The sequence below is a fragment of the Acanthochromis polyacanthus genome, chromosome 1 (assembly GCF_021347895.1).
Source record: "Acanthochromis polyacanthus isolate Apoly-LR-REF ecotype Palm Island chromosome 1, KAUST_Apoly_ChrSc, whole genome shotgun sequence".
In the NCBI taxonomy this organism is placed as follows: domain Eukaryota; kingdom Metazoa; phylum Chordata; class Actinopteri; family Pomacentridae; genus Acanthochromis; species Acanthochromis polyacanthus.
Genome location: NC_067113.1, coordinates 32958829 through 32981320, shown reverse-complemented (window position 1 = coordinate 32981320; position 22492 = coordinate 32958829). Strand labels below are relative to the sequence as shown.

The 22492-nt window shown below is 37.7% G+C and overlaps 2 protein-coding genes and 1 long non-coding RNA gene across 3 annotated transcripts in view; 2 read left to right on the top strand and 1 right to left on the bottom strand.

Moving 5' to 3' along the window:
* LOC127535447 (uncharacterized) overlaps positions 1-22492 on the bottom strand; it is an 81516-nt gene that overhangs the window by 43396 nt on the left and 15628 nt on the right. The window lies entirely within an intron of this gene.
* Positions 447-11396, top strand: pgrmc2 (progesterone receptor membrane component 2). The gene is made up of 3 exons (XM_022202280.2): positions 447-822; positions 5245-5400; positions 9814-11396. The coding sequence occupies exons 1-3, from the start codon at positions 480-482 to the stop codon at positions 9909-9911; spliced, it is 597 nt and encodes a 198-aa protein (XP_022057972.2). The 5' UTR covers positions 447-479; the 3' UTR covers positions 9912-11396.
* asmt2 (acetylserotonin O-methyltransferase 2) lies at positions 12513-22245 on the top strand. Its single transcript, XM_051953063.1, has 8 exons — positions 12513-13371; positions 13993-14167; positions 16149-16278; positions 17706-17774; positions 17854-17972; positions 18163-18300; positions 18602-18724; positions 19593-22245. The coding sequence occupies exons 1-8, from the start codon at positions 13291-13293 to the stop codon at positions 19802-19804; spliced, it is 1047 nt and encodes a 348-aa protein (XP_051809023.1). The 5' UTR covers positions 12513-13290; the 3' UTR covers positions 19805-22245.

The following is a 22492-nucleotide window of genomic DNA, read 5'->3' as shown; positions in this document are numbered from 1 at the left end:
TAAGAGAACTAGTGAATGTAAGAAGGTGTGCTTTTTAAGTATAAAATGATCAAATTATGTCCCCACAAGTGGATTTTGACCATAAATTCCATAGGATCTGTGTGTCTGATGCTTTTCTCCATGAATATAAAGACACTAAGACGACGTTACTTTGACATTGACTCACTTGTTTTATTCATTTTTAATCATTCTTAGCACAAAAATCCAACTAAAAGCACCTCTCATGTTATTGTGACTTTTTTGAGCGATATTTGGCACACAAATGTTCTTTAAACACCTGAATAACGTTCTATATTCATATATGTATATTTAATGAAGTTCTGTATTATTTTTATATTTTATTTTCATTAAATTTATTTAGAATCGGGAGTTGTGTGCAGTTTTTCCTCTTCGCCCAGCAGTCAACCGGTGTCCCCGCGCTTCCCGACGGGCCGTGAACGCAGCAGCATCCAGGGGCGGGTAGGCGCTAACCGAGCAGTATGGCGGACGATGGAGACAGTTCGAGCGGACCAGTTGACACAAGCGGCGGGCAGGGGGCAGCGGAGGAGTCGGACGGGCTCGGCCTCGGTGGGATGTTGCTGAATATCAGTATTCTGGTGGCGATGGTGGCCGTCTGCCTGGCGGTGTACCGGCGGTGGGGCAGGCGGCTCGGCTCCGACGCGGCCCAGGGCGATGAGGCCTCGGCGCTTCCCAAGATGAGGAGACGGGACTTCACTCTGGAGCAGCTGCGGGAGTACGACGGGCTGGAGAACCCCCGCATCCTCATGGCCGTCAATATGAAGATCTTCGACGTGACCAGCGGCAAAAAGTTTTACGGTAAAGGTGAGTGCTGGCGGCTGACAGCCCTGGGGAGCCCGCTGACACGTCTCCGCCGGTGGTGAGTTGTCCTGGAGCAGAATTTGGGCGCAAACCGTTATGGGGGGGTTAGCTTAGCTTAGCCGCTCTGGCTTTTGTCTGTGTTTTTGAATGGGGGGGCTGCTAGCTTAGCGGCGCGGATGTGTGGGGGGTTCGGGGCTGTTGTGTTGGAGCTTTAACGGCTTTAAACTTTCTTTTTGTGCCCTCTAAAGCTGTGACACTTTAACGTTGTCCAGCTGCAAGGGGGAATATAACGAGCTAGCCTGCTAGCGTTAGCCTGCTAGCTTGTTGACGCGTCCAGACTGTCTGCCTGAGCTGCAGCTTGTTTACACTGATGGGACTCTGCATGCAGCAATATTAGGAACTTTACTCACTGATTTTAACCACAAACCACATTAACTCTCCTCTGTCCGCTATAACAGGAAGTTAGCTACATGTAGGGAAGATTTTAGCACCTAAATTGAGCTCTTAGTGGAAAAATGTGAGCAAATATGGAAAGCAAATATCACACTGGTGTTTCACTTTCATGCTCTTTGAGGCCCTCTTCACTGTCCTGGAGGCACAAGCAGGGCCAGCCTGCTGCTCAGCATTTTCTCTGACTTGGCAGACTCCCTCTTCAACACTGTAATAATCTATAATTATTCAAACAGCAGCCAGTTCATGTGTCAGTCTGCTATTCCACACCGACAGCAGCTGGCCAAGTAGGCCTGAAAGTGTCCAGCTCATCACCCCAGCACGACACCCGGAGCTGCCAGGTCACATCTCAGCCCCACGTTCGCTTTAATCACACTGGACTTAGTGCTGGGACTGATAGCTGCTGAATGCATGTGTCAGCTGACAGAAAAGTAGAGCTGAAACTCACTAAACTAGCCAGATAATGGTGAAAAATGTTGATCAGAATCCTACAGCTTGCCTCATTGTGGTTAATGTGATGATATTATTGCTACGAAAGCTCATTAGAGTTCAAGATTATGCCATTAAATCCCTGGATTCCTTCCGATAGCAGTTCAAACTCCACAAATAATCAGTTTATTATCATGCAAGACAGCAGAAAGCAACAAATTATCACATTTGAGAACCTGGAACTAACATTTTTTGGCATTTTCTGTACAAAAATGTTTTAATATTTTACAATTAAATGAGTGCTGAGACTAAAAACTGATGATTTAAACTTAACAAATGAAAGCATCAGTGTTGTAAATGTGATGATATTTTTTGCTAGAAAGCTACTTAGAGATCCAGATTATGTCATTAAAAGCCTAAATTTGTTTCAAAAACAGTCCAAACTAAACAAATAATCAATTTATTATTACATAAGATAACAGGAAACAGCAGATTATCACATCTGAGAACCTGGAACCATCATTGTTTGCTAAAAAAAAAAAAAAAAAAGAAGCACAATTTATTGTGATTGCATGTGTCAACTGACTCAAAAGTAGAGCTGAAACTCACGAAACTAGCCAGATAATGGTGAAAAATGTTGATCAGAATCCTACAGCTTGCCTCAATGTTGTTAGTGTGATGATATTATTGCTACAAAAGCTTCTTGGAGTTCAAGATTATGTCATTAAATCCCTGGATTTGTTCCAATAACAGTTCAAACTCCACAAATAATCAGTTTATCGTGTCAGACAGCGGAAAACAGCAAATTATCAGTTTTTGGCATTTTTGTGTCTCATTTTTTGTAACAGTTTTTTATCTGACTTGCCATTTTGATCATAAAGTAAAATACTACCTGATTCACTTCCAGATAACTGTGACTAAACCTTGTGTTCTTTTGTGGACACTCTGTGATCTGAAAGTTTAAATGTGTCAATGATAAACTGAGGCTGAATGTTGTTAAAATTGAATTTATTTTTCTGAAGAAACTGTCAGGTCGTTCACGATGTTTTGTTAAAAGATAATTCCTTAAATGTGGACATGTTCAGGACGTACTTTTTTGCTCTAAAACAAGGGGAAAATGTGGAGTTGTGCTTATTTCTAGGTTATTATGCTGTGATTTTTCTGGTCACTTGAGATCAGATTGAGCTGAATGTTTTCCTGAACTGAGATGAGTTTGACTCTGTGGTCTAGAGCTTCCCGTTTTATCCTGTTTGGTGGTTTTATCTTGTTGTCAGTTGTGCAAAGGGTGAGAAGGAGCACATCTAATCTGTGAGCTGATAGCAGCTGATGGGCTTCACGGACTCTTTAGCGGCGTTTCAACACCACGTCTAGAGTTTTAAAAGAGCCCGCAGAGCTTCCACATGTTAGTCAGATGATGCTGGAAGACGTGAACGCCGGAGGGGAAGCTTCAGCCTTTACCAGAGTCGATGAAAGTCAGATAACTGATTTCCTGATCGCAGCGTTTGAACACAGCACCCTCTGTGACGCTGAAAACGTAAAAACAGCACAATGTTTTAACGTAAAAATGTATTTAAACAGTGGAAATTACATAAATTACACAGAAACCAGAGCTCTAAATCACAACATTTCCTCTCTTAAATGCCTCAGTCTTTTTAATATGAGGAGATTTTTGCTGGATTACATCAAAAAAATGCATCATTTTGTTTATTTTTCCCAAAATAATCAGTTTATGATAATGTCAGACGGCAGAAAGCAGCAAATTGTAACATTTAGTCACCTGGAACCATCAATATTTGGCATTTTTACTGGAATACAACATGTTTTATTGTGTTTACTTTCATATATTTTACAATTAAATGAGTGTTAGGAGTAAATGGGGAATTTTTTTGGCAGTTTTTGCAAGAAAAACACAATTTACTCCACTTTTATTATTACTTTTGTACCTACTAACTACTTAAATTATCGCTGCAGCTCCAGAAGCACAGTTGAGTCGAGTTTATTTTAGTTTTTATAAGCTTTTATTACAAGCAAACTGTTGGCTAATTTGATGATTAAGCAGCCAACGTTCAGAAATGCTTCGTTAAACACAATCCTGCAACTAAACAGCTGCTTTATTATGAGTTTATTGTCATTTATTATTATGTATTGAATGTAATTTAGTTGTAAAATATCAGAAAACAGCCACTAATGCATTATAATATTCAGAAATTAGTCCAAAATCCCTAAAAAAATTAAGTTTATTTTCATGTATGATGAAGAAAAGCAGCAAATTGTCGCATTTTAGCAGCTTCAATGATTAAATATTGTTAATATTTGGTTTTATTTGCTTGAAAAGTTGTGATTAATCTCCTGATAATGAATAAAGCTGTTATTTAAACTGTTAAAAATGATTGAATCAACTGTTTTTCTGAGCAGAATCTGAGATAATGTTGGGTTTAGAGTCTGTGAAAACAAACCAACAAACAAACGGTCGTATTGAAGGAGAGATTTTATCAACAGACTGTTTTTATTTTAAAGAAAATCACGTGTTGGTTTTTCTGTGAACGGATTCTTTCTTTCAGCAGTCACAAGATGCAGTTTGTTGATTTACTGGAAGAGAATCTGAATCTTTTTTTTTCTTGTTAAAAAACTCTGAAACATTAATATAATAATAAAATATGATTAAACGGTAATAAAAATGACACGTTTGCTGTTAGATATTAAGTCAACCGTGTGATTTTTAGGAATTTATTTAACGAGTAGCGAGACTGCAAGTGATATGTGTTTAATTTTATCGATTAATTTGTAGTTTTGTCCTTTTTTTGCCCTTCAAAGTCTTTAATTTACTAAAAAAAACAGTCTAAATGTTAAAGGTTTTGAATTTAGAGCCAAAACAAATAAGAATTGGAGCCAGTTTTGATAATTTATTACTTAGTTCTGTCATTTTTTAAATAAAAGACCTAAAAATTCCTTAAAAATCAGAGGTTATTAATTTGTAGATTATTTTCTTGATGTTTTTTGTGTCTAAAAATTTTAAAAAAAGAAAACAAATGTGGGATTTGTTTCACCAACAGTCCAAAATCCAAAGGTTTCCAGTTCAGAGCTGAAGCAAATAATCAATAAATCGATAACTGATTGCTTTTTTTCTGCAGTTTTTTTATTGAAAAGTGCCAAAATTTCTTGAGTTTTACCTTTACGGTTGTTATCTGCTCTCAAATCCTGATTTAAATCCATAATTGCAGCTGGTTTTGACAACTCGTTTAACTTATTTCTGTCACTTTTTATGAAAAATTACCAAAAATCCTCAGCAGTTGTTGGAGTTCTCTGCTTTAAGTCTTCAGGTTATTTAATGCTATTCGACTAAAACGAGGGATTTAAAGACTTTTTAAATCATTTTATTGATCTAAGGATTAATTAATTAGCTGAGTAAAGACAAACATCGTATTTGTCCTGAATCTGATGCATTTATTTTGTATTAATAAAGTCAGCGTGTTTGACAGAAACCCGATCAGCTGATTAATCGATCGTCTCATGAAGCTTTAACCCTGACCGTTGTTTCCTCCTCAGACGGTCCGTACGGGATCTTCGCCGGCCGTGACGCCTCCAGAGGTTTGGCCACCTTCTGCCTGGAGAAAGACGCCCTGAGGGACGAATACGACGACCTGTCGGACCTCAACGCCGTTCAGATGGAGAGCGTCCGGGAGTGGGAGATGCAGTTCATGGGTAAGACAAAAGATTATCCTCACGTTTCACCCTGCTTTTATCACAGAAACTCTGATTTTAAATGCTTTATTACACATAAATGTGACGTTTTACTGCAGTAAGTCGTAGTAGCTGAAGTGTTTTCCAGTAAAAATGCTGATTATTGGTGAATTAACCTCATAATTAGACCATAGAGTGTTATTTATAGTGAGTAATTTACATATTAGGGGTTAAAACCCGACAGAAACTCTATAAAATCCTACTTTACAGACTATATTATACAGTATATTAAGGCTGAGACCCCTCAGTGTTAATGTTCTTGTTTATAAAAGACATAGAAAAGCAGCAAATCTTCCAATTTAACAAGAAATGTTTGACATTTTTACCTGATAAGTAAGCCAAAGTATTAACTCTCTTATTACCAAAACCTACTGACGGGTTTGAAAGATGTTTTCTTTTTTAAATATCCCCAAAATGAAACCATTTATCAGGTTTAAATATTACAAATATGATATAATTATCGTATATGCTGTGTTTCTTCAAATTTTATGCTGTATTTGCCCCCAAAAATCACACTTTTAGCGTTTTGAATGATAATATTTGCTGCTTTTCTGTGTTTTTAGGAATGTTTTTCAGCCCAAACAGAAAATTATGATGTCAACTTACACATTTTTCACAATTTCTTGATTATAAAAGATAAAAAAAAAGGCAGCAAATCTTTCAAGTTCAACGGGCTGGAGCCACGAAATGTTTGACATTTTCATTTTAAAAATATTTTTGTAGATTTTTCTTGAAGAAATACTGAAACCAACCCATTTATTAGACATTAGTCCTTACAATGTTATTTAATTTCTACAGAAATTCTATAAAATACAAACAGAAGCTATGATGACCCACAGAACAATAATTAACAGCTTTTATTTAATAAATTAAATCGCTAAAATGTGAATTTCTGTGTCTTAAATGTGACGTTCAAAAGACTTTTTTTGCAGATAAAAGAACTAACTGAAGGATTTATCAGTTCAAATGACTGTTTGCTTTTAAAGACTCTTTCTGCTTTAGTAGTTTTATTTGGTGTTAAATAAAAAAGTCCACCTTATTATCTCACCTCTAACGGACTAAATAACATATTTGTTTTACGCATTGATTAATCAATAGATTGTGTCTAAAATATCAGGAATCTCTCCTTTACAGCGGTCGACTGTTTCACCAGCGGTTTCGAGTTAAGAACTTAAACAACTAATCAATAATTTGAAAACTAATTACTTACTTCTGTCATTTGTTAATGAAAAATCTTATTGTTGTGATTGATTTCTGCCTTTTTTAAAATGTTGTTTGACTAAAACGAGCCATTTAAAGACTTAATGTTGGACTTTTTAAAATCTTTTTTTATTGATCTAAGGGTCAGAAGAATGATTAGTACAGAAAAGCAACATATTTATTCTTAAAATCCTCAAATTAATGATTTTTTAAAACGTAAACAAGAAGGATTCATGCATTTAATTGATGTACTGGTGACGTGTGGAGTTAAAACCCACGTCTGCTGCTCAACGGTTACGACCGGAAGCCAAACCTGGAAGGAAACAAAAAGGTTTTATTTCATAATCTGGGATTATTCTGTAATCGGTGGAGCTGCAACAGTTTCAGGTCGTTATTTCTGTGATTGACCTCCGATCGGTGATTTAGTGTCTAATTTTAAACCAAACGAGTCGCTGGAAACTCAGAAGAACGCTTTAAAGCTGCACAGAGCCACAAACTGCCACCGGCTGAGTGTTTTTTTTTATCACGTTGGAGGTTATTTTGGTTCCAGCTTCTGAACTGAGAGGACTTCACTTCTTTTCTTCACATTTTTGGTTTCAGTTTCAGGTTATAAGGAACTGTTAAGAACTTTCTCTCATTACTTTCTTCATTAGTGGATTCCTTGATTTGGTCACTAAACCATCAAAAAATGATTCAAGAAGTTTGAACTTTGTATTTTCTGGATTAGTAGTTACAATATAGGTAGCTATGGCGCTTTTAAGAGGCCGTAAAATGGAGAAAATTGTCAATTTCAAATAACAGAAGCTGTCATTTTCGAGTGTTTTCTCTGACAAATAGACCAGAACTCCAAGAAATTTACTTAAAATGATTCATCTGTTAGTCTGTAATCAGTCGCAGCATGTTTATATTTTTATCAAATTTAAAAAAAGGACTTTTTAAAAAAATATTTCCAGCCTTTCTGTGTTTTCCAGCTGTCTTTTCTTTATATTAATGAGTCATTTTTTTTTAGCTGTTAATCAGAACAAACAAATAAATTCGTCAAACGTCATCTTTCATTTTTACAGTTTCTTGAAGATATAAGACCAAATTGAAGCAGCAAATTTTCAAATTTAAGACGCCGGAACCAGAGATTTTTTGACATTTTTACTTTAAAAATAACCTGCGGGTTTAAAAGACATATTTTCCTTGAAAAAACGACCAAATTTAGCCCATTTATCAGCTCCAGAAACATCTTTAAATCTCTTGTGGAGCCTCCATGTTGGGGATTTTTGGTATTAGTAACACTCTTTGGAAGTATGTTCATTCCTGTAAAACTACAGCATTGGACAGAAAAAACACTGAAACGTCTTGGGATTAATAGACCTAATTGATTGTCCAGTTATTTGTTGATATTTGGCATTTTTCCAATTTTCTGTATCATTCTTTTCATCGGCCGATCGATTTTTTTTATCGGTAATTTAAATTAGCTATTTCAGGTTTGGTGTCTGTCGTCACTCTGGGGTCTCAAACGACTCTAAACAAGAAACACAAACCAGGAAGTTAGCTTCTCTCACTGTGGCTAATGCTACGCTAACGACTAGCGGCTAAGCTGGAAGGCAGCCAGAGATGAACCTGAAACAGTCTGGAAAACAATTATTAGTCATGATTTAAGATCTGGACATTAGAAGTGAAAAATCAAGAAAATAGAGGAGACAAACTGATCAATCTCAGTCAAGAGTGTCCGAATTTAATCACGCCAATAATTATATTTTACATGTTCAGTTATATTCACCTTTATTAATGAAGAAATCTAGTTATTAGTGACACTTTCTCGGCTGTCACTGGATGGATGGATGGATGGATGGATGGATGGATGGATGGATGGATGGATGGATGGGTAGATAATAGGGCTGAGCGATAAATCGAATTAATTCAATTAATTCGCATTTTTAAAACCTGACGATTTGAAAATTTGCCAAATCGTAAAATCGAGGCGAGCTTAAATATATAACAATACAGATTCTTCTTCTGCCTTTCACGACTTGTGCACTGGTGTTTGCTTCCGCCTCTCATCTCCTTCCGCCAAAACCCCGTCATGGCGGACAGAACAGCAGACGAAAAGTTGGTTGCGAGAAAAGGGCCTCATGTTACATCGATTATATGGAAGTGGTTCAGCTCAGTGTTGCCAACTTAGCGACTTTCCAAAGCGTCCTAACGACTTTTTTGGTCAAAAGCGACTAGCGACAAATCTAGCGACTTTTTCTGTCGTTTTGGAGACTCTGACAGGAAAACTCGGATCATTCTGCAGTTACTGTCCTCAACGAGCAGCAGGTGCTGCTGTGAGCTTCTCCCCCTCCCAAAGCACAGACTGTCAGTCCAGTAACCCCACAGCAGACCCAGTGTCTGATTAGAGGACATCACTCTGCGGCCAGGCGGCAGATGAATCGCGCATGCGCAAAATCACTACAGATCCCATCCAGACTTACGGAGCGGGATATAAATGAAAATATTTCTTCACTGTCATGCTACAATAAACCACAGCATTTATCCTCTAGTACAAAAACATATTTTGGGTGTTTTATACTCACTTTTTGGTCTCTTCCACAACGTTATTCCTCTCTCCTACAACTTTGATTACAATTACATGCAAACTGGGGAATATGCAAATCAGGCGATGACATCATTTAGCGACTTTTAGGACAGCCAACAGCTACTTTCCTTACTGAGGAGTTGGCAACAGTGATTCGGCTTTGACGAGACTGACACAGAGCAAACTACAGTCATGTGCAAGGTTTGCAAAAGTACTGTGAAAACGAAGAGTAGCAGCACAACTAACCTCATTCAGCACCTCCAGCAGAGGCATCCTAAAGAATGGGAAGAGTGCTGCAGCTACGGGAGTGGCATGGCTAGCACTAGCCATAGCAAACAGACCGCAATGAAACAACAAAAATCGATTAAAATCGTAATCGTCCAAGATGACTAAAAAAATCGTGATTTTACTTTTTTGCCATATCGCCCAGCCCTAGTAGATAATCTCTAAACCAAAAACTTACTAACCCTGTTGCTGTCTGGTTTTCCGACTAACTTGTCCTGAGTTGTGTAAGGTTCAGCTACCGAGACTCATTCCTTGAGTGATTCTGCTTCTGATTGTTCTTGAGCTCTGCTGTAATTCCACCTGTCGTTCTTCCTTTCCAGAAAAATACGATTACGTCGGGAGGTTGCTGAAGCCCGGAGACGAGCCGTCGGAGTACACGGACGAGGAGGACATCAAGGACCACCTGAAGCACGACTGAGCGGTTCCATCTTTCACCGACCAAAGCCAGGAGCCCCAAACAGCTGCGACGGACCTCCTCCTCCTGCCCCCTTTACCCCACCTCCCTCCCCGAAACCATCCCACCACCACAACCACCACCGACGACGACGACGAGGAGCTTCTTTTAACAAAACAGCGTGCGGGGCGGCGGAGAGGGCCGTTTGAAATATTTTAGTCCGGGCGACGTTTGGGGGCGGAGGTGGGGAGGCGGGGAAGCGTGGGTCGCCGCGGAGTCGCCGCCGGGTGGTCGGAGGCAGTCGGAGAAACATTGGTCTGAGAGGATCAGCAGGATCGGGATGGGGAGGCAGATGTTTTCCTTTTCTTTCTGTTTGTTTTTTTTATCTTCAGTTTTGTCACATCGAACTGCTTCAGCTTCGGACAGCTTATCAGTCAATCATTTTTGTTCCTTGTTCAAATCATTCTCCAAAAAACACACAAAAAAATCCAATAAAAAAAACAAACCCCGACGAGCTGGTGGAGAGAGGGCGGCCGGAACCAAAGGCGACGACCGGGCGGGCGGGGCATCTTCCTGTTGTGTTTGTAGTGAAAACGCACTACTAGTTCTCTTCGTTTGTCACCATGTGATTGTATTTGTTGAGTAGTGTAGCGGGAGGGGAGTTTTGTTTTGTTTTGTTTTGTTTTTTTTGGTTCTTTTGTTTTGAAAAAGGGTGGGTCAGAGGTCCTCGCCATAATGAATTTTCTTGAATCACATCAGACGGACTGAATCACTGATCGGGAACACAAAAGGGAAAGGTGATAAAGGCAGTCCTAATCAATCGACTCAATTGTTTACATGCCTCACAAGCCAGCTGCAAGTCTGTAGATTCCCCTGAAAAATGGTCCAAGTATTAATCGTGCCTTATTTTGTTCGTCGCGTCAGTCCTGAGCCGGTCTAACGGAGGAGGCGAGCGGAAGGGACGTCGGTTTTTTCTCCTCGACTTTAAAAAGAAGGCATGTCAGTCGTCCACGCACAGACTGTACGATTCCCCCACTTCACAAAAACTCTGTAAATAGACCGTACGAATTACTCAGTGTTACTGCCATATTTATGTAGTTGATGAACTCCATATATGCTATGTCGTATTGGCCAAAACCCCCATTGTTTGTGTGTTTTTTTTTTTTCGTTTTTCTTTTTTCTTCTTTTGAAATGTGGGTGAATTTCCAAAAATACAAAAATAAAAAACGTAGAAGCGTCGCGAAAGTGCTGCAGGGCGGGACCGGGAGCTGTTCTTGCGGAATCTCTTTGTTTTTTTTTTCGTTGTTGTTGTTTTTCTTCGGAGACGTTGCTTATCCTGTAAATATATCTATCATTTTATTAAAGCATGTGCAACAACGACGTGGAGCCGATGCTGAATTTCCCACCACATCATGTATTTAAATGTCGGGTGTGTGCGTGCGTGTCTGCGTGACCGAGGCAGGAAGGGATTTGTTCATGCATAATAAATCGATTTGGTTAATAATTGAAGACGTCTGGAGTTTGTTTGCCGTCGGAGGCGGACGCGGTTGGATCGGGGTAACGGTTGGTAGGTGATGAAAATATGTCACCGGTGAGTGAGTTTCCATTAAAGGTCTGAGGAGAAGCAAGAGCACAAAACTCATCACACTGATCAGGATCCGAACACCAACAGTGGAACAAACCTGTTGTAGTGCACGAGTTGTTTCTTAGACTTTCTTCTCTGCACGAAAGAAATGCAATTTATAAGGCCCTAAAAGTACTAGATGGGTAGATAGGTAAATGGATAGAATAAAATAAAGATTACAATACTTGAAAATGCATTAAAATTTGCACACACATGAGGACCGACAAAAAAAATGTGATACTTTAAGGGAAATACACACGTGGCATAAATTGCTCCATAGCGCCCCCTGCAGTTTTATGAAAATTCAGCTCCTGAACCCTGTTTCACCGACAGTTATGAAATTTGGCTGCTGGCTCCCAAAATCATTACAGGTACATTTTAAATCGAATTAAATAATGTTTAAATTTTATATATATATATATATGATAATAAAAGAGCAAGCAAAAATGCTTGTCATCATTTTTCCCAGAACAGAATAGTGCAACCAGAATGAGTGCAAGCAAGAAGAATAAAGTGACTGGTAAATGGAGGTTATTTAATGGTTCATAAGTCCAACAGCTGAGGGGAAGAAACTGATTTGTGGCGGGAGGTTCTGGTCCGTTTGGACCATAGCCTCATGCCTGAGGGAAGGGGCTCGACAAGTTCGTGTCCAGGGTGAGAAGGATTGGCTGCGATCCGGCCTGAACGTCCCTGAGTCTTGGAGACTTATAGGTCCTGGAGAGATGGGAGGCTGCAGCCGATCACCTTCTCAGCAGAGCTCCAAAGCTCTGAAGTCTGTCTGTCCCTGGCAGTGGCCTCACTGACCACATGGTGATGGACGAAATGAGGATGGACCTCATGATGGTGGTGTAGAACTTTGTATGGGGCTGGGGCTTTCCTGAAGTCCATCCTCATCTCCACGGTCTTCTGAGGGTTGAGCTCCAGGTGGTACATACTGATTTAATGACCTAGTATATACAATAATATAATTTAAGTTATTCTATTTTACATTGAATAATTTATTAACTGAATTTAAGTTTAAAATATCTTTGATATCTTTAGATACAGTCAGTAAATAATGTGAGTTTGTGTCATAAAGTGAAAATCAAAGTGAAAGTGTTGTGAATGTCAGGATGCTTAAGTATTTGTCTTTGAGGCAGGGAGGGAATATTTTTTTAATATATTTTTTAATTAAAAAAAAAAAGTTTTTCCAAGGTCTTGGCATTCAGGATTTGGGTTCAGATAGATCAAATGGAACTGAGAGGAACAGGATGAAACAAGAGAATAAAAACGAATACCTAATTTGCCAATATAAAATCAAAATGGTCCCACACAGCAGAAACCCATCCATCGGCTCCACAGAGGGACTGTGACGTGGAGAAACGACGAAGTTAAAATGAAACCTGCGCGGCTCCACAGCGCCACCGCTGCTGCTGCGGTTCAACCCGGAACTGCAGCTCCAGTCTGTTCAAACTGCGAGGCTCTTCTGCTGCTCATCGACCGCGTCTGCTGCCTCCAACCGGCTCTGATCCGGGTCAGAACCGAGTCCGACCCGTCGATAACGTCTCTTCCTCCCTCCAGGCTGCAGCTGCATCAAACTGCATCGACATTTTGGCTGTTTGGACTGAAAAAAGTTGAATTTCCATCCTCGTCTCTGACAGAATCCGTGTCTTTTCTCTGCGCTGCTGCTTCTCCCTGCATCGGATCTTCACGCCACATCACCGGAGAACATCCAGAGAAGCCGGATCCACAGAGACCCGGTTAGAAAGAGGTTTTAGTGGCTGCTGTTGGAATGCAGTGATGGCAGAACATCTGTCCCAGAGCGAGCTGGATTATCCCTTCAAACTTCTGGAGTATTTCAACGGCTTCAGGGTGTCAAAGGTAACACTTCTGCCTTCATTCACCTTTATTTACTTCATGCACAAGAGTTAATGCTGCAATAATTCATGCAGGAATGATTCTAACTGACAGAACAGGTGGAAAATTCAACATAATCCTGCAGAAAGTGTCTTATTAATTAAGTGCAGGAAACCACGTGATGGTTGATTAATTGACTGTTTCCGCCTAGTGACTCAGGCTTTTCCTTTACTCTGCCACCAGTCTGTGTATTACTGTTTCATCTGAGGCTGTATTTCCACAAATTATGTACAATTATGAGCAAATTGTACTTTTTTAAATCCATTTTTACTCCACTAGTACAAGAAAATGCTGCGCTTTCTACAAATGCATCATCAGTTTGTTTTTTCATAGATTTATTAACGAAATCTGTTGGGCCAAAAACATACACACAGCACCCTGATTTATCAGTTTTGTTGATGGAGAAAGTTGAGTAAATAAAATTTCTTAGTGACATGACCTCTTAACTTCTCCTTAATTATCACTATCGACTACAGCTGGTGACTCCTCTGAGCCAATTTCAATAGATTTTGTCACATTTCCAGAAGACCGTTTGTATTGTAAGCTGCTTAGAAGTGTATAAAGTGACTAAAGCCATCCGGTCAGGTGATATTTTCCGCCTGTGAACTGGGGGTGTTCGACCTCCTGCTGAGGTCCCAGGAGCCCCTCAGTGCCCAGCATGTGGCCCAGGAGCTGAAGACCAGCGTGGACGGGATGGAGAGGCTGCTGGACGCCCTGGTGGGCATCGAGATCCTGGAGGTGGAGAAGACAGCCGGGACAGGTGAGGAGGAGGAGGAGGAAGAACCCAACACAGCAGCTCTGTTTTAGTGTCAACAGACAGTAGTAGTCATAGACTGTATATATAGTGGACGTAGCATCTGGCTCCAGAACTGAAGCCAACCCGGAAGTGTCAAAAACTTGCAATATCACGCCGTCCGCTAGGGTTGACTCCAAAAAGCTTTTTCTCCATAGACCCCAATTCATTTTTGGAAAAAATAAAATTTGATAGACTGATGTTCTACAGCTCAGGATTTTTTTCCTGTTAGTTTTCATGGTCAAAATGAGAGATCAGGTGGCCGATCTTAAAATAAATCAATACTGAATTTTAAATAAATTGTTAAAGTTGGCGGAGTCAGGGGGCGTGGCTATACTTGATAGACAGCAACAGAAGCCTCTGCGGTAAAATGTGGGCGGGATAAGAGAGTCCTCAGCCAATCCTGCCCCTAGTTGCTCTCCGGTCCTATCTGTTTGATGACGCTTTTTATGTCACTGGCTCCAAAAAAATCCAAAAGGGTGACCAGGAAGTAGCAAAATCCGGGCTTCATTTTCTCGCCGTTGAAACCAACGGGTGACGTCACGGTTAGTTTACGCCTGGTAGTAGTATGTAGACCCGTGAGCAACAGGAGCTAATGTGTAACCTCCAAACTTCTGGGAACGTTTTCCACCACAGTTTGTGGACTAACATGAACCAATTATCATGTAGAAACAGGAAATGATTTTTCTCACACTGTGGCCACAAACTTTGTAATTACACTGTAAAAAATATACATAAAGGTGAAGGAAACGGTTCAAATCTGGCAGCAAGAGTGCCAGAAAAAAATGTTAAAAAATGTTATACTGTGAATATTATTTATATTTTTTGGCCTTTTAACTTTTAAATAAATAATTTTTTAAAATGTGATTTTTACCAATTATTATGTGTAGAAATCAGTAAAATAACTGTTTAATTAATTACTTACAGTTTTTCAAACCTTGACATACATATTTTTTTACATAAAGGCAAATATCTGTGAAAAAAATATATGTTTTGCAAATTGAAGTACAGAAAAAAGTAATGATTCTTAAAGTTTTTATTAAATCATTTCAGTTAACATTGTAGAAGAAGGAATTAACATTTTTTCTTTTAAAAACAGATTCCGATTAGAATATTATGTACAATTTTGGCCTGTTTTCTTCGAGTAAACATGTAAATTAATGCTTTTTTATACATTATTTTACTAGATATGAGTTTAATTTAAGTTAGTTTAATCTGTCACACGACATCCATCCATCCATCCTCTATACACCGCTTTATCCTCATTAGGGTCATGGGGGGTGCTGGAGTCTATCCCAGCTGACTCGGGCGAAGGCAGGGGACACCCTGGACAGGTCACCAGTCTGTCACAGGGCTACATATACAGACAAACAATCACACTCACATTCACACCTACAGGCAATTTAGAGTACTCAGTTAACCTCAGCATGTTTTTGGACTGTGGGAGGAAGCCGGAGTGCCCGAAGAAAACCCACACATGCTCAGGGAGAACATGCAAACTCCATGCAGAAAGATCCCAGGCCCACTGTCACACGACAGTTTTTTAAAATATTTAATATTTTTCAGTGCTTAATGTACTTTTTTTCTAATAATGGCAAATATCTGCAAAATATTATTTTTTTGTTTGTTTTTTATGGACATTATTTACAGTTTTGGCCTATTTTTTAATGGTTAAAATGTAAATTAATACTTTTTTCAAATAATAATTTAATAAATTTTTTAAAAATTAAATAAATGATAAAATGATTTAATAAAAAAAGTATGATGTGTAGCAGACCCTTCTTGCCCTCGTCATAATAATAATAATAATAATAATAATGAGATTCCTCATTGTTGTTTGGTGTTTCTCCAGAGAGGATCTTTAACTTAAAACTGACTTCCAGCGGCTGTTCCTGAGCTCCCGGTTTGATTTATCGCTCTTTCCTCTGGATGTTTTGTGTTCTTTCAGCGGTTTACAGCAGCTCAGACGTGGCCAATCTGTACCTGGCCAGAGGCAGCGTGAAGTCTCTCCACGACATGATCGTCTACCAATCACAGACCATCTACCCGCTGTGGAACAACCTGGTGGACGCCGTCAGGTCAGCGCTGGGCTTCAGCTCATACACACAAAAACAGATTTACGTCAGCTGTTACAGTACTCACTATTCCGATAGCAAAGTGTTTGATTTGAGTAGTTTTATTGAATAAATAAAAGTCCAAGCTGTAAAATATTAGCTTGTTTTTACTTGTAATTCATTATTTCAATTTATAGATTTGACCTTTTTTGTTTAATTACAGAAAATAACTAATAAAACTGCAGAAAAAGGTATTATTTTTACGTTAACCATAAAAAACTGGCCAATACTGTAAAAATTGTCCACATATAAATTAATCAAATGTATTTTTACAAACAATAATTTGATCACTTTGCATGTTCGTTTATTTTGCTGCAATATTTTTTGTTTTATTAAATTATGTAGTTTCATGTTTGTTCATTTCCTTAATTCTAATGAGTTTATTGTTTGTTTTGTTGTTTTATTATTTAGGTGCAGAGTACTGTTTCTATTTTTTTCGTACAATTTATAGTTAATTTACAGATTTTCTCTGTTTTGTTAAATGGCAGATAATATCTAGAAAAAAGTATTAATTTACATTTTAACTTTAACAAATAAAAAACACTCTGCATCTGTAAATAATCCATCAAAAATCAGTATTTTTATTAAATGATAATTCTGTCTTTTACAATTTTTGACCAGAGAAATATAAAATTTTAATTTATTATTATTTAATTTAAAAAAATTAAACATTTTTTACAAAAATTACATCAGCAAAAATTCTAATTATTATAGAGATATTTGCCATTATTTCAAAGAAAGAATGATAAATCATTTAACAGCAGTTGTTTGGGATTTTCTCTGTTTTGTTAAATTGCAGATAATATCTAGAAAAAAGTATTAATTTACGTGTTAAATAAAAAACACGCTGCATCTGTAAATAATGCATCAATAATCAGTCATTTTTCTTAATGGTAATTCTGTCTTTTACAATGTTTGACCTTCAAAATATGTTTTTTTACATTTATTATTATTTAATTCATTTAATTTTAAATAAATATAACATTATAGCAAAAATTAAACTGGCAAAAAATATAAATATTTTAGAGATATTTGCCGTTATTTCAAAGAAAGAATAGTAAATCATTTATCAGCTGTTGTTTGGGGTTTTCTCTGTTTTTGTTAAATTACAGATAATATCTAGAAAAATCACAGAAAAAAGTTCTTATTTACTTAAGTTTTTTAAAAAGTGAAAACTGTAACGACAGTCTGCATCAAAAATCTGTATTTTTACGAATAAAAACTTCTTTTTTTTTTTTTACAATGTGTGACCATACATTTTTTTAATGCATTTAAATCAGCAAAAAATGACACAATTTTAAATGTTTTTGCTGTTATTTTCACAGTTTTTTAAAGCAGAAAGGAAAAAAAATCCCCAGAAGGAAACTAAGAACGGTTTGTTGTTGTTGCAGGGAGGGAAAGAACCAGAACGAGAAGACGTTCGGCCTTCCGTCAGAGGAGGTTTTTCAGGCTATTTACAGGTTGGTGTTGTTGCTTTTAACGCTTCATGTAGAATCCAAGATTTGATTTAAGAGTCTTTTTAAAAATAATTCTGCTCAGATCTGAGGAGGAGATGCTGAAATTTATGGGTCTCATGAACTCCTCCTGGGTTCTGGACGGACACGACATCGTGACGGCGTTCAACCTCTCCTGCTTTCAGAACATCATCGATCTGGGAGGTAAAGTTGTTGGAAGCTAAGCTAAGCTAAGCTAAGCTATGCTAAGCTAAGCTAAGCTAAGCTAAACTAAGCTAACTGGCTCTAAACTCCCGCTCCAAACTTCATGAATATCTGAATATTTCCCTAAAGTCTCGTGTATTTCGCTGCATCATTTCCTGCAAACTCACGGCCCTGTGTGAATATTTCCCAGGGTGCACCGGTGCTTTGGCCCGTGAGATGGCGAAGGCGTATCCCTCATCGTCGGTCACAGTTTTTGATTTACCACAAGTCGTAGAAACAGCTCAGAAACATTTCTCTCAGGAGAACGACAATGTTTTATTTCAAACCGGTGAGTCTCATCGATCTTAATTCAGCTAAATGACAAATAAAACCTGCTAAGCCGTCTTTAGTGTGACATTAGAGGGAGAAAACCAGCAAAAAGACGCCGGATCAAATGAATCCTGTGTACTTTTAGACAAAAACGTCATGCATGCAAATGATTGAAGATTTACTTTCTAAAGTGAAAGTCCCGTGTTTCATAACTCCAGTGTAATTCTTCAAATGCAAACTCACAGATTTAATGCTTCAGATTATTTTCGGCTAAGTGTATAATTAAATAAAGCATGACGTGTTTTATCCTGTGTGTTCAGGAGATTTCTTCAGCGGTGAACTTCCTGCTGCTGATTTGTACGTTCTGGCCAGAATCATTCACGACTGGCCCGAGGAGAAATGTGTGACGCTGCTGAAGAAGATCTACGACGCCTGTAGACCCGGTGAGTTTATTTTTAAGAGTTTTTGCAACAAGTGCTCAATCTCCTTTTTGCCAGTCTTATATTAAACCTCTGAACCTCAAAACCTGCCAGCGGATTTGTGAAGCATGTTTTCTTTTTTTTTTTAAAAAAATAAATCCCAGGACACTTTTCACCTGATTTTGAAACTGTAAAAACTGAAAAAATGTTTAGATTTCCGACTTTTAGATGTTCGTTGAATGTATCATATGCAATGTATGGTTTAGTTGCTAAAAATAACCAAATTTAAGTTTATAAATGTCTTATTTAATCAAAGGAACTTTCCGTTCAGAGGAAATTGGACAACTGAAAGTAGCAGTTATGTATATTTTTGGTTTATGTTTCTCAAAAATCAGCATATTATGCCTAATAATGTTGTTTGGGTTTAAATGGAGCTTTTCCTTTGCAGAAAGCTTCCTGGAGAAAAAGAAACTCAAACAACTGCCTCCATTTTCTGTATAATTAGTACAAAATTGCATGTTTTAGTTGTAGAAAACCTACGATAATGAAAATAAACAGCATGAAGCTGCATCCAGAATGATGGTTTTCCACAACCCTCTGTGCTGCTGGAATCATGCATATTTAATAATAATATATGATAATTAATGATTATCATATATTATTAATGCTTATTGTATTCTACTTGTCTCAATCAAGAATTTGCCAAAAAATAAAAACAAACAAACCAAGAAAACCAATAAATCTATTTTTAAAATCTGCAAGTAGGAATCCCTGAATATTCGGCTCATATGTCACGATCATTTGGCTGAATCTGTTGTCTACGTGAAGTCATAAAGGTGCACATTTCTTGCTTCTGAAACCTTTTTTTCATTCTTGTCGTCCATCTTGTCAGGCGGCGGCGTCCTGCTGGTCGAGGCGATGCTATTCGAGAACAGACGAGGACCCGTCATGGCTCAGATCTTCTCCCTCAACATGCTGGTTCAGACTGAAGGTCGCGAGCGTCCGCCCTCCGAGTACACGAACATGTTGAAGAAGACCGGCTTCCAGAACGTTCAGGTGTGTCGCACCGGGAAGTCTTACGATGCCATCCTGGCCGTCAGATGAGCTGCAGGAGAAACTCTCAGACAGCTGGACTGAAACAGGAGATTTCAAGGCCTTGAGAAGGTTTGGAGATGGACAGAAGCACAGATGGAGTGTTTTCAGACACGTGTTTGAAGCTCAGAAATACAATCGTTCTACTGGATAATATTTTTGTCAGTATTTGCCTTTAATCTAATATTAGTAAAACATTTCTGCACTACAAGCAGGTCAAAATACAAGAATTAATACAGATTAAAGAAAAAATTCTGCACTTTATACATTCTTGTCTAGAGTTAAATGAAAACCGATCCCACTGATCCCATGTCAAAGTAGCCAGTTAGCCTAGCTTAGCCTAGCTTAGCATAAAGCTAATTCCATCTCAAATCATCAGAACTCTTAGAATGATTTCAATTATGTCAACTATCTCTGATTTTATAGCATAAAAATGTGGATATTTGTCAAGACTGAAATGAAAAGACTGTTACCATTCTAGTTTGTTAGCGTAGCTTAGCATGAGGCGACTCTATCTGAAATCATCAAAAGTTGTAGAAAAAAATTCTGCTTGACCATCTCTGATTTTCCTGAAACTTCTATAGCATAAAATCTGGATATTTGTGTGCACTTTTCCCATTTTGTCAACATTGAACTACAATGACTAATATGCTAATTATCATTAGCCTAGCTTAGCATAAGGCGAATTCCATCTCAACTGATCGAAATTTTTAAAAAAAATCTTCTTGACCATCTTTGAGTTCTGAAACTTCTATAGCAGAAAATGTGGGTATTTATGAAGGTATTTGTAAAATTTTAACTTGATGTATCAAGTGTTTTCCATGATACTTTTTAATTTTTTTATAAATGACAGATTTTTTAAAGATTTTTTGCCAATATTTGCCTCTAATCTAATATTTTTGACACATTTCTCCATCTCTGTAAAGAATCAGGTCAATATATAAGAATTAATACAGATTATAGAAGAAATTCTGCATTTTGACATATGCACTTTTCCCCCATCCCTGTTAATATGCTAATTATGGTTAGCCTAGCTTAGCATTAGGGCCATTCCGTCTCAAATCATCAGATTTTTAGAAATATTTCTGCTCGACTGTCTCTGACTGATCTGAAACTTATATAGCATGAAATCTGGATATTTATAAAGTTATTTGTGAAATTTTGCATTGATTTATCAAATACTTTCTGAGATAATGTATTTTGAAATGGCCCACCAACCCATATTCAGGGTTAATTTTTCTCACATTGAAATATGAGACTGTCTAAGATCTTCTGTATTTATAATCATGGACGGTTATTTGAGGTTTTTACTTGTCAGATGTCCACCTGCTTTTGAAAAATCATCGTAAAAACCAACAATGCACAGCTAAAGTTATGCAAAAAGCAAGAAATGTAAACCTAAACGAACCACTACACATAGTTTTTATTGTGCTAAGGGATATACGATGCAGTTTGTTCTTACTCTAAAGTGTAAATCTTTCTCAGCTTTAGCAAAAAGTCAGTTTTCCATCTCATGTATCTTCAGTATCTGCTGTTTGTGGACATTCCTGATCTTTGTTTCTGAGGATTCAAACACAGAATCCAGACGGAGCGTTACTGGAGCGTTGCTTCTTTATTATTCTGTCGTTTTGCTGCCAGCAGCAGGAATCCAACTAAAACCTGGAAGTGCAGCTAAATTTAGAGAAAAACAAACCCTTTAAGCTTGAAGAAAACCTGAGTGTTGTGTTGTGTGTAGATGTGTGTTTCACTGTGATGCGTTCAGGTTCCCTCAGACTCCACTGGAATCTTCATTATAACTTCATTTTACCTCCATCATTCCTCTGCTGGTATTAAAATGTTCTCATTTTTTGGATGTTTTACACTCTCAGTGACACTGTGAATGAAAGGCTGAAGGAAAATCACTGTGTTTTAAGAATATCTGGTGATGTTTGATGCATTTCCGGCTCTTTTGTGTGTTTTCTTTTTACTCATGATGTTACTGGACTTTCTGTTTACACCTGAAATCATTGATTCAACAGTATTGTTAATGTTGTTTTACTTTGCATGTGTGTCATTGATGAGATGTGAATGCAAAATATCGATCTGAGCAACAGAAACTTCCCTTTTTCAATGCTGTCCTGTAACTCCACTAAACACGTCAACAGCATGAATCCCTCACATGAAATCCCAAACATATCTTGTTTGTTCTGTTAAAAAGTCTTTTTTTAATATTTACATGCATTTGTTCAGACACACGTTCCTTTGTTATATCACAACGAACTGAAGAAGTCAACACTTTTTTACCCCTTGACGTTTTACGTGCCGATCTTTTTACCTTTTAGTAAAGTTTATCGTACAGATTAGTTTCTTGTTTTGTATATTCTGAGTATGTTTTCTTATTGAAACTGAAGTTCTAAGAATTAAAAAATGTCAAAACTAAACAAAATGTACAATTTTGTCTTTTTTTGTGTTAACTAGCTTTGCTTGTTTGCAAGTCAGATGAAGGGAAAAAAACAAAATGGACAAAATGTAAATCAAAATAACCAAAAACAAAAACAACCAAAAACAGGACAAACATTTATCACAAAACGAGGCACAACCTTAAAAATGAGACAAAAAATACCAAAAAGGCACAAGAATAACCATCAAGACATGCTAAATGACCACAGAGATAAAAGACTGACAATATGAGACACAAATTGAGTAAAACGGAACAAAATT

What these genes read in the sequence shown, in the direction of transcription:
- pgrmc2 (XM_022202280.2), top strand. Translation starts at nt 480, where the DNA reads ATGGCGGACGATGGAGACAGTTCGAGCGGACCAGTTGACACAAGCGGC. An exon ending in CAAAAAGTTTTACGGTAAAG is followed by an intron (nt 823 to 5,244) that starts GTGAGTGCTGGC and finishes TTTCCTCCTCAG; the next exon opens with ACGGTCCGTACGGGATCTTC. An exon ending in GTGGGAGATGCAGTTCATGG is followed by an intron (nt 5,401 to 9,813) that starts GTAAGACAAAAG and finishes CTTCCTTTCCAG; the next exon opens with AAAAATACGATTACGTCGGG.
- asmt2 (XM_051953063.1), top strand. Translation starts at nt 13,291, where the DNA reads ATGGCAGAACATCTGTCCCAGAGCGAGCTGGATTATCCCTTCAAACTT. An exon ending in GTTTTTCAGGCTATTTACAG is followed by an intron (nt 17,775 to 17,853) that starts GTTGGTGTTGTT and finishes AATTCTGCTCAG; the next exon opens with ATCTGAGGAGGAGATGCTGA. An exon ending in CAATGTTTTATTTCAAACCG is followed by an intron (nt 18,301 to 18,601) that starts GTGAGTCTCATC and finishes CTGTGTGTTCAG; the next exon opens with GAGATTTCTTCAGCGGTGAA.